Source organism: Cottoperca gobio, unplaced genomic scaffold (assembly GCF_900634415.1).
Source record: "Cottoperca gobio unplaced genomic scaffold, fCotGob3.1 fCotGob3_78arrow_ctg1, whole genome shotgun sequence".
NCBI classification, from domain to species: Eukaryota; Metazoa; Chordata; class Actinopteri; order Perciformes; family Bovichtidae; genus Cottoperca; species Cottoperca gobio.
Window position 1 is genome coordinate 60,758 of NW_021167067.1, and position 15,029 is coordinate 75,786.

Below are 15,029 nucleotides of genomic sequence, written 5' to 3' on the forward strand. Positions count from 1 at the left end.
ACGTCCCCTCCTGTAGACACACTCTGTACAATATCAAGAGGACACGTCCCCTCCTGTAGACACACTCTGTACAACATCAAGAGGACACGTCCCCTCCTGTAGACACACTCTGTACAACATCAGGAGGACACGTCCCCTCCTGTAGACACTCTGTACAACATCAGGAGGACACGTCCCCTCCTGTAGACACACTCTGTACAACATCAGGAGGACACGCCCCCTCCTGTAGACACACTCTGTACAACATCAGGAGGACACGTCCCCTCCTGTAGACACACTCTGTACAACATCAGGAGGACACGTCCCCTCCTGTAGACACACTCTGTACAACATCAAGAGGACACGTCCCCTCCTGTAGACACACTCTGTACAACATCAAGAGGACACGTCCCCTCCTGTAGACACACTCTGTACAACATCAGGAGGACACGTCCCCTCCTGTAGACACACTCTGTACAACATCAAGAGGACACGTCCCCTCCTGTAGACACACTCTGTACAACATCAAGAGGACACGTCCCCTCCTGTAGACACACTCTGTACAACATCAGGAGGACACGTCCCCTCCTGCAGACACACTCTGTACATCATCAGGAGGACACGTCCCCTCCTGCAGACACACTCTGTACATCATCAGGAGGACACGTACCCTCCTGCAGACACACTCTGTACATCATCAGGAGGACACGTACCCTCCTGTAGACACACTCTGTACAACATCAAGAGGACACGTCCCCTCCTGTAGACACACTCTGTACAACATCAGGAGGACACGTCCCCTCCTGTAGACACACTCTGTACAACATCAAGAGGACACGTCCCCTCCTGTAGACACACTCTGTACAACATCAGGAGGACACGTCCCCTCCTGCAGACACACTCTGTACAACATCAGGAGGACACGTCCCCTCCTGCAGACACACTCTGTACAACATTATACGTTTTCTTTCTCAATATTTGCTTTTATATTTTAATTTAATTCCTCGTGTTGATGTTTGAACCTTTAACACCAAAAGAAATGTCTTGTATGTGAAAACCTTCTTCGCAATAAACCAGATTCTGATTTACTTTAAATATCTGAGTACATCATCCACTGACACAGAAGTATAAATGTAAACACACAATACAGTATATTGAATATATAATAAATAGAGAGCAGGACAATGTGGATCTTATTTAAAAGCATATTTATTACCAGACGTGAGAGAATCTCCAGGGAGCTGAAGCAGTGACATCACAGACGTGATGATGCATGCTGGAAGCTTCTGGTCCAACATGGCGACAGCAGCTCGTCATGTTTTACATGCTGCACGACAGATTCAGAGTCTGAGCTCGTTCATCATCAGCTCCTGGCGGCCGGAGACATCAGTCTACAGGCTCGTGTCTCTGTATTGGTTGTCCAGCAGAATCTTCTTCTTCGGTTTCATGGTGTTGATGTGCATCATTACCACCTGCTGTGTTGTTGTGTGGACAACAATCATCTTTCCCCTGATCAAACAACACAGCCAATAAAAAAGAATCCTAATCAATGTGTGCATGATCTGTGAGCTGCTGTCCACATAATGTCAAGACGATATTCATATTTCTAAATCTATACATTTCATTAACAATATCTACAGCTGGATGTAAATGACTGGAATTAACACAGAACACAAATCTGTACAAAGAAAAACCTTTTGAATGTGTAACTTACTGAAGGAAAACTTCCTCCTGCATTTATTTACATAGATCACAAACAATATTTTCCATAATCATGACATCGTAACAGGAAGTCATTTGCTACTGCGCACGTTTTTCAACTTCATTCTGCTGCACACATTCATATTTATATTGTTTTGCTTCTCTGGGGAATTTGATCATTTTCCCTTTTCTGGCCTCAAACAAAGTGATTTAAAGGAAATGACGGGACATTTCGCAGGTTTGTGGGGAAAAGGTTTAGTAAATTATAATAGCGCTGTATACAAAACAAGTGTTTCATAAGCAACACACATTCTGTCAAATATTAACAAAACAACCTTAAACTGCAGTTCTGGTGGAAACAGCTGGATGTAAATGACTGGAATTAACACAGAACACAAATCTGTACAAAGAAAAACCTTTTGAATGTGTAACTTACTGAAGGAAAACTTCCTCCTGCATTTATTTACATAGATCACAAACAATATTTTCCATAATCATGACATCGTAACAGGAAGTCATTTGCTACTGCGCACGTTTTTCAACTTCATTCTGCTGCACACATTCATATTTATATTGTTTTGCTTCTCTGGGGAATTTGATCATTTTCCCTTTTCTGGCCTCAAACAAAGTAATTTAAAGGAAATGACGGGACATTTCGCAGGTTTGTGGGGAAAAGGTTTAGTAAATTATAATAGCGCTGTATACAAAACAAGTGTTTCATAAGCAACACACATTCTGTCAAATATTAACAAAACAACCTTAAACTGCAGTTCTGGTGGAAACAGCGCATACACAGAAGTTCAGCAGAAAACTGTTACTGTACAATAGTTGTTCTAGAAAATATGGATTAAACAGAAAGAAATACGGTTAGGTAACCCTAGCCCTGAAGGTCAAAGCTTTTACAAACAGAGAGTAATGTCTTCATGCAGACACACCTTCAGGGCCGCCGGAGACTAATCTGTAAACAAAATATTAAATATTCAGCACATCAAAACTGGAACTGAAGTCTGCTGAATATGCAACAGAATCACTCGGATGTATCAAAGACCAGCTGCGGGCGTGTAGAAGAAGAAATGAGGATGTAAACAATAAAACTTACTTTTTACATTATAGTGAAACTTCAGTCTCTGCAGTAAAGCAACAACAACAAAGTGAAATGTGGCCGAAGAGTAAAAAACGTTGAAAACATAAAATACCACAGTGTGCACGGAAAACAACAAAATAACCACAACACAAATAACAACATAACTTAGATGGTTGAGTAGCTTCGTCTCATTTTGAAGTCTCGCCCTCAGTTCTTCCTTCCTGCTGGAGAAATGGAGCCAACAAGCGTCTGCAGCTTCATTTACTTCCTGCTTCCTCAGCAGCTCACTGATGTTTCTGTACAGGAGGCGGTCAAGTGACTCTTTTATCACTAACTGAACAACTATACGGTTTCTCTCGAGTAGATTCCACTGTGTTTCTGCAGAGATCATTTGTCGTGTCAGACTTACTGTAAATCTTTTCCACACACTCAGCAGCTGAAGGGTTTCTCTCCTGCATGAGTCTTCATGTGTCTCTTCAGATGTGCCTTGCGCAAACATTTTTTATCACAAACTGAGCAATCAAACAATTTCTCTCCCGTGTGAGTATTCATGTGTTTCTGTAAAGTTTCTCTCCGTGCAAAACGTTTCTCACAGACTGAGCAGCTGAAGGGTTTCTCTCCTGTGTGAGATCTCCTGTGTCTCTTCAGATGGTGGTTCTGGCCAAAGATTTTCCCACAGTCAGAGCAGCTGAAGGGTTTCTCTGCAGTGTCATGTCTCTCACTACTGAGGGGGACTTTGTTCTCAGTTTGACTCTGATGAAGCTGAGAGGACTGATGACCAGCACAGTGATGTGTTTTGATCCAATAACGCCGAGTGAATCTTTTGTTACAAACACTGCAGCTGAAAGGTTTCTCTCCTGTGTGAACTACCATATGTTTCTTCAGCTGACCACTCGATTTAAAAGATTTCTTACAAACTGAGCAGCTGTAAGTTTTCTCTCCTGTGTGAATTCTCATGTGTCTGTTCAGTTGTCCCTGGGAGCCAAATGTTTTCCCACACTGAGAGCAGCTGAATTGTTTCTCTCCAGCACTACTTCTAGAATCACTGACGGGGACGTCATTTTCCAAAGAGTTTAAACCTGACGGAGGTTCTTTGGTCTCCTTCCAATTCTCACTGTCATCAGGTTCATAAGAGTCTCCAGTCTTCTCCTCAGTATCTGGGTGTAAATGTGTCTCTGGATCTGAGTTCCTGGCTGGTTCTGGTCCTCCACAGTCCTCTACAACACGGCAGCTGAATTGTTTCTCTCCCGTGTGAGTTTTCATGTGGATCTTCAGATGTTCATTGCGACCAAATCTTTTCCCACACTGAGAGCAGCTGAATTGTTTCTCTCCAGCACTACTTCTAGAATCACTGACGGGGACGTCATTTTCCAAAGAGTTTAAACCTGACGGAGGTTCTTTGGTCTCCTTCCAATCCTCACTGTCATCAGGTTCATAAGAGTCTCCAGTGTGAGTTTTCATGTGAATCTTCAGATGTTCATTGCGACCAAATCTTTTCCCACACTGAGAGCAGCTGAATGGTTTCTCTCCTGTATGCGTTTTGTTGTGTCTCTTCAGACTCCCCTTGGTGCCAAAGATTTTCCCACACTGAGAGCAGCTGAATGGTTTCTCTCCTGTGTGAGTTTTCATGTGGATCTTCAGATGTTCATTGCGACCAAATCTTTTCCAACACTCAGAGCAGCTGAATGGTTTCTCTCCAGCACTACTTCTGGAATCACTGATGGGGACTTCTTCATTTCCTAGAGAGTTTAAACCTGACGGAGGTTCTCTGGTCTCCTTCCAATCCTCACTGTCATCAGTGTCAGAAGAGTCTCCAGTCTTGTCCTCAGTATCTGGCTGTAAATGTGTCTCTGGATCTGAGTTCCTGGCTGGTTCTGGTCCTCCACAGTCCTCTCCATCAGCTCCTGTTTCCATGTGTTCAGTTTGTCTTTGATGAAGCTGTGAGGACTGAGGTTTCTCTTCATCATCTTCACTCTTCACAGGGACAGGAGTGAATGTGAACTTGGTGATATCAGCCTCCTCCAGCCCTTGAAGCTGCTCTCCCTCATGACTGCTCCAGAGTTCCTCCTGTTCCTCTTTAATGTGTGGGGGGGGCTCTGGGTCCTCCTGGTACAGACTGGAGCTCCACTCCTGCTGCTCAGGGGGAACCTCTTCTTTAACCAGCAGCAGCTGCTTCACGTCTGTTGAGGAGAGAGAGAGACACACACACACACACACACACACACACACACACACACACACACACACACACACACACACACACACACACACACACACACACACACACACATTACTGACCACCACTATATATGGTCTGAGGAATAATATCAAACTTATTGTTCTCGTCATCTAAAGTGGTTATGTTCACAAAGACAAACAATTCGAATGATTTGGAAATAAATGATAGTATTTTTATTTAAACATTTGCTTTGATTAGTAGTTTTGATGATGATAAGCTGCTTAGAGTGTCAGGAAGTAAAACAGGTTATTATTCAATTTATATCTAATGTATTTTACTGTGAAAACATGTGCACTTAGTCAAGTTACTCCTCAATTTGACCACATTTCACTTGAACATGTCATGATAACGTTAAACTGCAACTCTATGCACTCTCTGTTGATGTTAGCTCCGGTGTTTAGTCTTGTTGCAAACTGTAATCTGGATCCATCGGGGCATCCCATATATATTAATCGGAACTCACTCGTGGCAATTGAGCCATGGGACTCAATTTCCCAGGATCCTTCACTGGTGTCAAAACCCTACATCACGCCATGTGCCGTCAACCAGAAGCGCCCAAAACTCTGCTCACGAACTGAATGTACAGCCGCACAGCGATGTGTTGGCTTCAAACATCGCGACACACACAGAGAGGGATTCAGATTCAGGAGTGTGTGTCCTCCACACACACCTCTGTATATTATCAGAACAGCGTTTAATAAAACATGTGAGAGAAAACAGCATCTGTTAACATGTTGAGAGAGGAGAACAAACCTGCTCTGTGTAACCGAAGCTGAGGCTTGAGCACAGCGTCCAGTAGTTTCCGTTGTCGCTCGTTCTCCTCTTTTGAACGACACAGTTCCTCCTCGTACTCTGCTATCGTTCTTTCAAACAGCACAAATATCTCTTCAGCAGCCGCAGTTAGTCGCTGCTTCACCAACGCTCTCAGCATTTGGACTTTACACATTTTGACTGAATGTCAGAGACTTTTTCTCCACACACTCCGTTAGAAACCGTTTGCTCTCCATCAAACTTCCACTCTGACTAGCGCTGTGCTGCAGCTAGCATGCTAAGCTAACTTCACGAGCTGTGTAGGAGAGGAGTCCGAGGTAAAACCTTCAGGGAGAAGCTGAAGAGCACAAAGTCCCTTCAGACACTTTATGAGACACACAGAGGCTCTGCTGGAGCAGGACTGCTGCAGCTCACACACTTTCTCACTAAGACAGAGTGACGAGACGCCATCTTGTTTCGAGTTAGAGCGTGAGGACGAATACTTCCGGCGGATGTCAATATCTGGTCTTCAAAATAAAAGCTACAAGGATTTCAATACCTAGCAAAATATGCAGTTACAACAATTCAACAACATTTACTACTGCTCTCTATTTAATTATGTTTTTGTTGCTGTTAAAGTTAAACTTCATGTATTTATTACAGATTAACACACAAGAGCCACCTGTGGAGATCTGTGTATAGAGGGCTCCTTGTATCTCACCGCACTTCAAGAAACTCATGAATGTATATTAAAGAGAAAATAAAAAGGGGCAGTGGAGAGGAGGATATTCACTTTTCCAAGTTGTGTATATATATATATATATATATATATATATATATATATATATATATATATATATATATATATAACAGAGTATCAGATTAATATACAGAGTATCAGATGTGCTTGACAGAAATCTCTTCTACCACAAACTGAACAGCTGGTTTCTCTCCTGTGTGAATCCTCATGTGTCTCTTCAGACTCCTGAGACCAAATCTGTGACTTTATATCTTTCACTCATAGCAGCTGCCAGTGACTGTTTGTGGGACTTTATTATGTTAGTGAGTTGAGACCTGACTGAGGGTCTCTGGTTCAGTCGCAGCTTCAGCATCCACAAGCTTTAAGTGAACCAACAGAAGTGTAGCGGACACTGTGCTCCTGATGTTACTTATTGTATGTATTCAACCTTTTTCAATCTCTAACTGCTGATTATGTTCATATTCACTTCAATAAACTCAAACTACAGGCAGTCAACACATTGTGTTTTATTGAAAGAAAGAAAAATCTTCACAAGAACTTCTATTAGAACACAAGTGATTGTACTATCTGGGGAGAAGTCACAAAGAATGGATTGCGGCCACTGATATCTCCATGAACTGTGCATCATTTACAAACCGCTCTGTCCCGTCTCAAGGTCCAGTTTACAAAAGATTTTGCGATTAGAATATTACAGCCAACACGACCCTAAGGTTGAATGCGCTTCAGAACAATACATCGGCACCGTTGTTTTAATGCACTTTTTCTCTCATGTATAAAATAATGGTAATAAATGACCTGTAGTGGAGCTTAATTCATTTATTTCTCAAAACACAACTGTCAATACATCCCAAAATACAGGATTTTCATCAGACACTCTTTACAAATGTGCTTCCGTTAGCACCAACTCTGAAGATTCTAATAATTGCAGTGTAATTGCGTGTGAAACATTATCTCATTTAAACATGTGTAACTAGCACAGGAGCACCGAAACGCTCTTTGCTTGGCAGCACAGTTCAGGCTGCATTTCTTTTTGTTATTCGTGCAGGTTATAATATAATATATATTCGAGGCGGCAATAGCCGCACAATCCTTTTATGAATTTTTCCCTAAGTGTGCAGTTAATGGGTTTGATCAGAAACTCATTTCCGGATGCAAGTCTGAAAAGCAACGCTGCAACATGAGGAAGTGTTTGTTTCACTCCATGGCATTTGGGGGAACCCGTTTTCCGGGGGTGGAGGGTACTGTACACATGCAGGCTCATACATGAATGTTCCCGCCTAAAGCAACAAAGACACAGAATAAGGATGCTCCGATTGATCTGCCGGTATCGTTGTTTTATCACTAGCGGCCGATGTTTATATGTTGCGGCCCATTAATTTAGCGCTGGCCAAATGTTGGTTATTTGCGGTCGGACTCGGGAAACGGTAAACACGGTTTCCTATGGTTTTATTTATCATCCGCATAACAACGAAAGTTTATGGAGTGGTTCTTATAATATTGTCTAAAGGAAGCATATATAAGGTGAATAGAAAAGGTCCAAGTACAGAACCTTGCGGGACTCCATGACTAACTTTGGCTGGCACGGAGGATTCATCGTTAAAACGTACAAACTGAGATCGTTCAGATAAAAAGAACTTAAACCGGCTTAGTTTACAAATAAGTGAAAGAAAAAGTCGGCCGTGTGGGAGTTTCAGACTGACTGAGAAAGATCAGAATCAAAATTGTAATTTTAGAATCGTACCAACACTAACGCAGTGGGAAGGCAAAGGTCTGAGTTACATTACGCAGGGAGAAAACACTTGATAGTACACAAAACGTTTAAACACACTGACGCATATTAGAGCTACGTTACAACAGCTACAGAAGTAAATTTGCCGTTACGTTACATAATGTGGAAGGTCGTCCGCAGGAGATTGCTGTAACAAATAATTTCATTTAACAGCTGGTTCTGGTCCTCCACAGTCCTCTCCATCAGCTCCTGTTTCCATGTGTTCAGTTGAGCTGCTGACTGGAGGCTCTGCCTCTCTGCTCTCCTCAGTTTGATGAAGCTGTGAGGACTGAGGACCAACACACTTGTGTTTTTTGACCTGTCGACGCCAGGTGAATATTTTGTTACAAACACTGCAGCTGTATGGTTTCTCTCCTGTGTGGATTCTCATGTGTTCCTTTAAACTTCCACTCTGTGTAAAAGATTTCTCACAAACTGAGCAGCGGAATGGTTTTGTTCCTGTGTGAGTTAACATGTGACTTTTTAGATCTACTTTCCGACGAAATCCTCTCCCACACACAGAGCAGATATTTGGTTTCTCTCCTGTGTGGATTGTCATGTGTAGATTCAGATTATCCTTGCAAGTAAATCTTGCATCACAAACTGAGCAACTATTAGGTTTCTCTCCTGTGTGAGTTCTTGTGTGTTTTTGTAAATGACTTCTCCGTCCAAAAGATTTCTTACAGACTGAGCAGCTGAATGGTTTCTCTCCTGTGTGAGTTCTCATGTGTAGATTCAGATTTCCTTTCAAGACAAATGTTTTCCCACACTCAGAGCAGCTGAATGGTTTCTTTCCAGCACTACATCTAGAATCACTGACGAGGACGTCATTTCCCAGAGAGTTTAAACCTGACAGAGGTTCTCTGGTCTCCTTCCAATCCTCACTGTCATCAGTGTCAGAAGAGTCTCCAGTCTTGTCCTCAGTATCTGGCTGTAAATGTCTTTCTCTATCTGAGTTCCTGGCTGGTTCTGGTCCTACACAGTCCTCTCCATCAGCTCCTGTTTCCATGTGTTCAGTTGAGCTACTGGCTGGTGGCTGTGCCTCTCTGTTCTCCTCAGTTTGAGTTTGATGAAGCTGTGAGGACTGACGACCAACACACTTATGTGTTTTGACCTGATCACGTCGGGCAAATCTTTTGTCACAAACACTGCAGCTGAATGGTTTCTCTCCCGTGTGAGTTCTCATGTGTAGTTTAAGATGAGTCTTTATCGAAAATCTTCCATCACAAACTGAGCAGCTGTAAGGTTTCTCTCCTGTGTGAGTTCTCATGTGGTTCTGTAAAATTCCTCTCTGTCCAAAAGATTTATTACAGACTAAGCAGCTGAATGGTTTCTCTGCTATGTGGACATACATGTGTTTCTTTAAATTTACTCTCTGTGGAAAAGATTTCTTACAGACTGAGCAGCTGAATGGTTTCTCTCCTGTGTGAGTTCTCATGTGTTTCTTTAAATTAGCTTTCTTTGTAAGGGATTTCTTACAGACTGAGCAGCTGAATCCTTTCTCTATTGTGTGAGTTCTCATGTGTCTGTTCAGAGATCCCCTGGCGCCAAATCTTCTCCCACACTGAGAGCAGCTGAATGGATTGTCTCCAGCACTACTTCTGGAATTACTGACGGGGACTTCTTCATTTCCCAGAGAGTTTAAACCTGACGGAGGTTCTCTGGTCTCCTCAGTTTGAGTTTGATGAAGCTGTGAGGACTGAGGAACATCACACTTGTGTTGTTTGACCTGATAACGTCGGGCAAATCTTCTGTCACAAACAATGCAGCTGAATGGTTTCTCTCCTGTGTGAGTTCTCATGTGGTTCTTTAAAATTCCTCTATGTGCAAAAGATTTCTTACAGACTGTGCACCTGAATGGTTTCTCTCCTGTGTGGATATTCATGTGTTTCTTTAAATTTCCTCTCTGTGGAAAAGATTTCTTACAGACTGAACAGCTGAATGGTTTCTCTCCTGTGTGAGTTCTCATGTGTTTCTTTAAATTTGTTCTCTGTGGAAAAGATTTCTTACAGACTGAGCAACTGAATGGTTTCTCTCCTGTGTGACCTATTATGTGTCTGTTCAGATTTCCCCTGGCGCCAAATGTTTTCCCACACTCAGAGCAGCTGAATGGTTTCTCTAAAGCACTACTTCTGGAAACACTGACGGGGACTTCTACATTTCCAAGACCTGACGGGGGTTCTCTGGTCTCCTTCCAATCCTCACTGTCATCAGTGTCAGAAGAGTCTCCAGTCTTGTCCTCAGTATCTGGCTGTAAATGTGTCTCTGGATCTGAGTTCCTGGCTGGTTCTGGTCCTCCACAGTCCTCTCCATCAGCTCCTGTTTCCATGTGTTCAGTTTGTCTTTGATGAAGCTGTGAGGACTGAGGTTTCTCTTCATCATCCTCACTCTTCACAGGGACAAGAGTGAATGTGAACTTGGTGATAGCCTCCTCCAGCCCTTGAAGCTGCTCTCCCTCCTGATTGATACGGAGTTCCTCCTGTTCCTCTTTAATGTGTGAGGGGGGCTCTGGGTCCTCCTGGTCCAGACTGGAACTACACTCCTGCTGTTTAGGGGGAACCTCTTCTTTAACCAGCAGCAGCTGCTGCACGTCTGTGGAGGAGAGAAGACACACACATTACTGACCACCACTAAACCTCAACCATAATGATGATAATAATAATAATAATAATAATAATAATAATAATAATAATAATAATAATAATCAGATCAAGTTTGTATCATAAATCAAGAGGTTGTGAAAATATCCATTAATGATGTGATGGACCTTTTTACTTAGTACAGGAAGTTCAGCTGATGAACAACCAAAATGTAAACAAACTGCTTCTGCAGGTAAACGAAGGTTCAGATTTAAATGGAGGACTGTGGCTCAGTAACTTTATCCATTTGTGACGTTGTGGTGATTGATGTCCTGTTTTCTTTGAGAGCACCATCTCTGTGCGCACTAATGTTCAAACAGAGGTAATCCTAAAACAGTACATCACTGAAAACACCAGTGAAATGTTTAAGGTTTTCTCTTCCATCTCGTCTCTCAGCCAATGTTGTTGATCATTTCAATTCTAAAATTACAAATGTTATTGATGCTATTGCTCCCACTTAATGTGAAGGCCGTATCTCGTAAGAAAAGATCTTCATGGAGAAAAGCCACGTTGGTGAAACTAGAAAGAACAAGAGTGTTGAAAGGCTGAATGCAGAGGGTGAAACACAAATCTCCAGGTTCATTATGACATCTATACAAAGAGACTTTCCTTTTCAAATCTGGAACTGAGAAATCCAAGGCTGTCCTTCTGACATCGCCAAAAACAATAGTAATCTTTGCTACTGTCCACACACTACCAAACCCTCCTGTGTCAGTAGCGTCTACATTTCTATCCTTCAGGGCCTGCAATGAATTTGCCTCCATATGAGGTACAGCATATGTGCCGTCCCTGTGTCCACTTAAAAGCAAGTCAAATACTACAACACTATTTTATCCGATCAACTATAATAACCTGGAGGACATTATAGAACTTCTGAAGTCCTCCTCCTGCTGCCTTGATAGTCTACAAACAAGCTATTTATAAAAAAAAAAAAAAAAAAAAATTCATATTGCATGGCCTCAGATCTTCTACAAATTGTAAACACGTCTCTTCTATCAGGTGTTTTCCCACAGGTCCTGAAAAACTGCCGTCAACCCACTTAAAAAGAACAATGTAGACACATCACTAATGAACAATTATAGGTCCATTTCAAACCTCTCATTTTTAAGTAAAATCATTGAAAAAGTAGTTTTCCAACAGCTGAATGTGTATGTTTGAGTCCTACTGAAAAGGACGGGGACGACTTTGTTTCTACAGGTAATTACACATTGAAACTGACAAATATGACGTGTGGAGTTCCTCAAGGCTCCATTCTGGGGCCTCTTCTCTTTACATTCTTCCACTGGCTTAGATTATGTAAAACAACTAAATAAGTTACCATAACTATAAAGAGGACACACACATTTACATGACCATATCGCCAGAAGGCTATGGATCCAATACAAGCTCTGAGTAAGTCCATTGAACAGATCAGGTGAGAACTTTCTTCAATTAAACAAAGACTAAACTGAGGTAAATGTTTTTAAAGCCGAGGAACGATTAAAAGATCGGCGGCGTTAAAAATCAGACATGGCCAGAAATCTAGATGTATTCATGGACTTAAACCTGAACAGTCACATTAAGACACTCACAAAGTCAGCCTACTATCACCTTAACCCTTTAACCCTTTAACACCGAACGTGTCGGCGACGACACATTTTGCAAGCAAAACTTTGAATTACCGTAATTATGTCAAAGTTTGCGCAATCAAAAAACTGTTTCTGAAAGCTGAGACTCTGCGCTTTACAGCATATATCGACTCATTACGGTAACTTCACTTAAGGCCCTCCCAGAAGCCCGCGAAACAGCGCCTTTGTTCTGAGCGAAGACACACACACACACACACACACACACACACACACACACACACACACACACACACACCGCTGGAGAGACACAAACAACAACACTTGTATTGCGTGGTGACTTGTTTAGAACAGTGTACCAAGACTGTAAGGTTGTACTAGGTGTGTAATTGTACTTTATATGCCTAAATGTGCGCGTCTTCTTCAAGTAGCCTGCGTCCTAGCAGAGGCTGTGTGCAGGCTCTAGCTGGAGAGGAGGAGGTGTCACCAGAGATCACGAGGTGTCACCAGAGATCACATTCAGGCCTGTAGATGGAGCTGTGGGGATGATGGATGATCTGGTGATGCTGTCAGACACAGAACCCCCTCACCACATCACACCACAAGATGGCAGACTGAGGCAGAGCCCGATGATGGACCCCGGGTGTCCAACCCCCTCTCGATATGGGAAACCCAGCACCAGGTGACATTTATTCCCACTTTGATGCTGCAGTTTTCAAACTCCTCTCTGAATACACAAACAAGAATGCAGCCAAAAGCCTGGAGAGAGGGAGACAGTTCATCTGGACTGAAATAACTCCAGAAGAAATTAAGAAGTCCACAGGCATGTTGCTGTACAGGTCAGTTTTGGACCTGCACAAAGATGAGCAACTTTTGGTGTAAACAAACCATCTTCCATGTGTCATTCCCTGCCACTGTCATGTCCCCAGACAGTTCATGGCCATTTGATCTAATCTTCATATGAGTGACCCAGAGAAAACAGGAGCAACAGGAACAGTCACTGGCAGTACCACCAAGACCTCTGCATGTGAAGGGACACTCAGAGAGGAGAGAATTACCCTGTGTGGGGAAAAACGCCTGGACATATTTTCTATTTTATGGCCTGTTTTTGCAGATGTAAGAGTAAAAGACTCAAAACTTTTACTGGATATAGTTGTATACATTTCAAACTTCAAATGTAACATGTTAAATCTCTTATTCATGTACATTTGCTGTGTTTTTTGTTCACTAAACTCAAATTCCGCTTTTGTGTTTCTCTTCATTTTAAACTGTTATTACTCTCATAACATGCAATAAATTGTAAATGACTGCCAGATATGGAAAGTTCCAGGTATTGTTAGAAAATGGGAAAAAGCACTTACAGGACATTTCCTGACCTTTTTATAGTCAAAATAAGCAAGAAAGCAAAAGGCTTTTTAGGCTTAGGTGTTAAAGGATTAAAGAACTTCTCTCTGTATTTATCTTCAGTAGACTCGATTACTGTAACAGCATTTTGTTCTATAATATCAAAGGAGTTTCAGATCGGAGGTCTTTACATCGGCTTCCTGTCTGTCAAAGAATTGTCTTGAAAGCACTACTGTTGGTTTATAAAGCACTGACTGTTTATTCTGATTTTCTGCTACATTATGAACCATCCAGACTTTCTGTCCCAGAGTCAGAACTAAACACGGCGACGCAGCGTTCAGTTTTTATGCCTAACCCAGACCATCCATCGTCTACCGCTTATCCGGGGTCGGGCCGCGGGGGCAGCAGCTCCAGTAAGGAACCCCAATCTTCCCTTCTCTGGGCCACATCCTCCAGCTCCGACTGGGGGTCCCGAGGCGTTCCCAGTGAGGAGATATGATCTCTCCACCGAGTCCTGGGTCTTCCCCGGAGTCTCCTCCCAGCTGGACGTGCCTGGAACACCTCCCTAGGGAGGCGCCCAGGTGGCATCCTTACTAGATGCTGAACCACCTCAACTGGCTCCTTTCAACGTAAAGGAGCAGCGGCTCTACTCCGAGTCTCTCACGGATGGCTGAGCTTCTCACCCTATCTCTAAGGGAGACACCTGCTTTTAAATCAGAATGAAGACTTTTCTGTCTTCTAATAAGTCCAATAATTATTCTTATCTTGCACTGTAACTTTAATTCTTCTGTTTTTATTCTCTTGAATATTTAATGCCTGTTTTAAATTGTATTTAAAGGTCATTTTATAATGTGTTTCTTTGTCACATTTAATGCTTTAAATGTTATTTTGTAAAACAATTTGAAATGTGCAGCTCGATTATGAATAAACTTGTACTTAAAGTTAAAGTACTGATTTTACTGGAAAATCAAAAATAAATGCCGCTTATCCGGGGTCGGGCCGCGGGGGCAGCAGGTCCAGTAAGGAACCCCAATCTTCCCTTCTCCGGGCCACATCCTCCAGCTCCGACTGGGGGATCCTGAGGCGTTCCCAGTGAGGAGATATAATCTCTCCACCTACTCCTTTACATCCTGTTGGTACTTTAATGCACACAATGCATCATATTCTATAAGATCCTCACGTTGTCTCTGTCTCTGCCTG

At 42.5% G+C, this 15,029-nt stretch overlaps 2 protein-coding genes across 2 annotated transcripts; both read right to left on the reverse strand.

The window, feature by feature from the left end:
* Nucleotides 1-1,539: 1,539 nt before the first annotated feature.
* Nucleotides 1,540-6,248, reverse strand: LOC115006266 (zinc finger protein 3 homolog). Its single transcript, XM_029428394.1, has 2 exons — nt 5,757-6,248; nt 1,540-4,944 (listed from the first exon to the last, which is right to left on the reverse strand). Exons 1-2 carry the CDS (start codon nt 5,947-5,949, stop codon nt 3,194-3,196), a joined length of 1,944 nt encoding a protein of 647 aa, XP_029284254.1. The 5' UTR covers nt 5,950-6,248; the 3' UTR covers nt 1,540-3,193.
* Nucleotides 6,249-6,999: 751 nt separating this feature from the next.
* Nucleotides 7,000-10,873, reverse strand: LOC115006267 (oocyte zinc finger protein XlCOF22-like; the record flags this gene model as incomplete). The annotated part of the gene is made up of 1 exon (XM_029428395.1): nt 7,000-10,873. A coding segment is annotated over one exon (2,429 nt), but the record flags the coding sequence as incomplete, so codon positions are not given.
* Nucleotides 10,874-15,029: the final 4,156 nt, after the last annotated feature.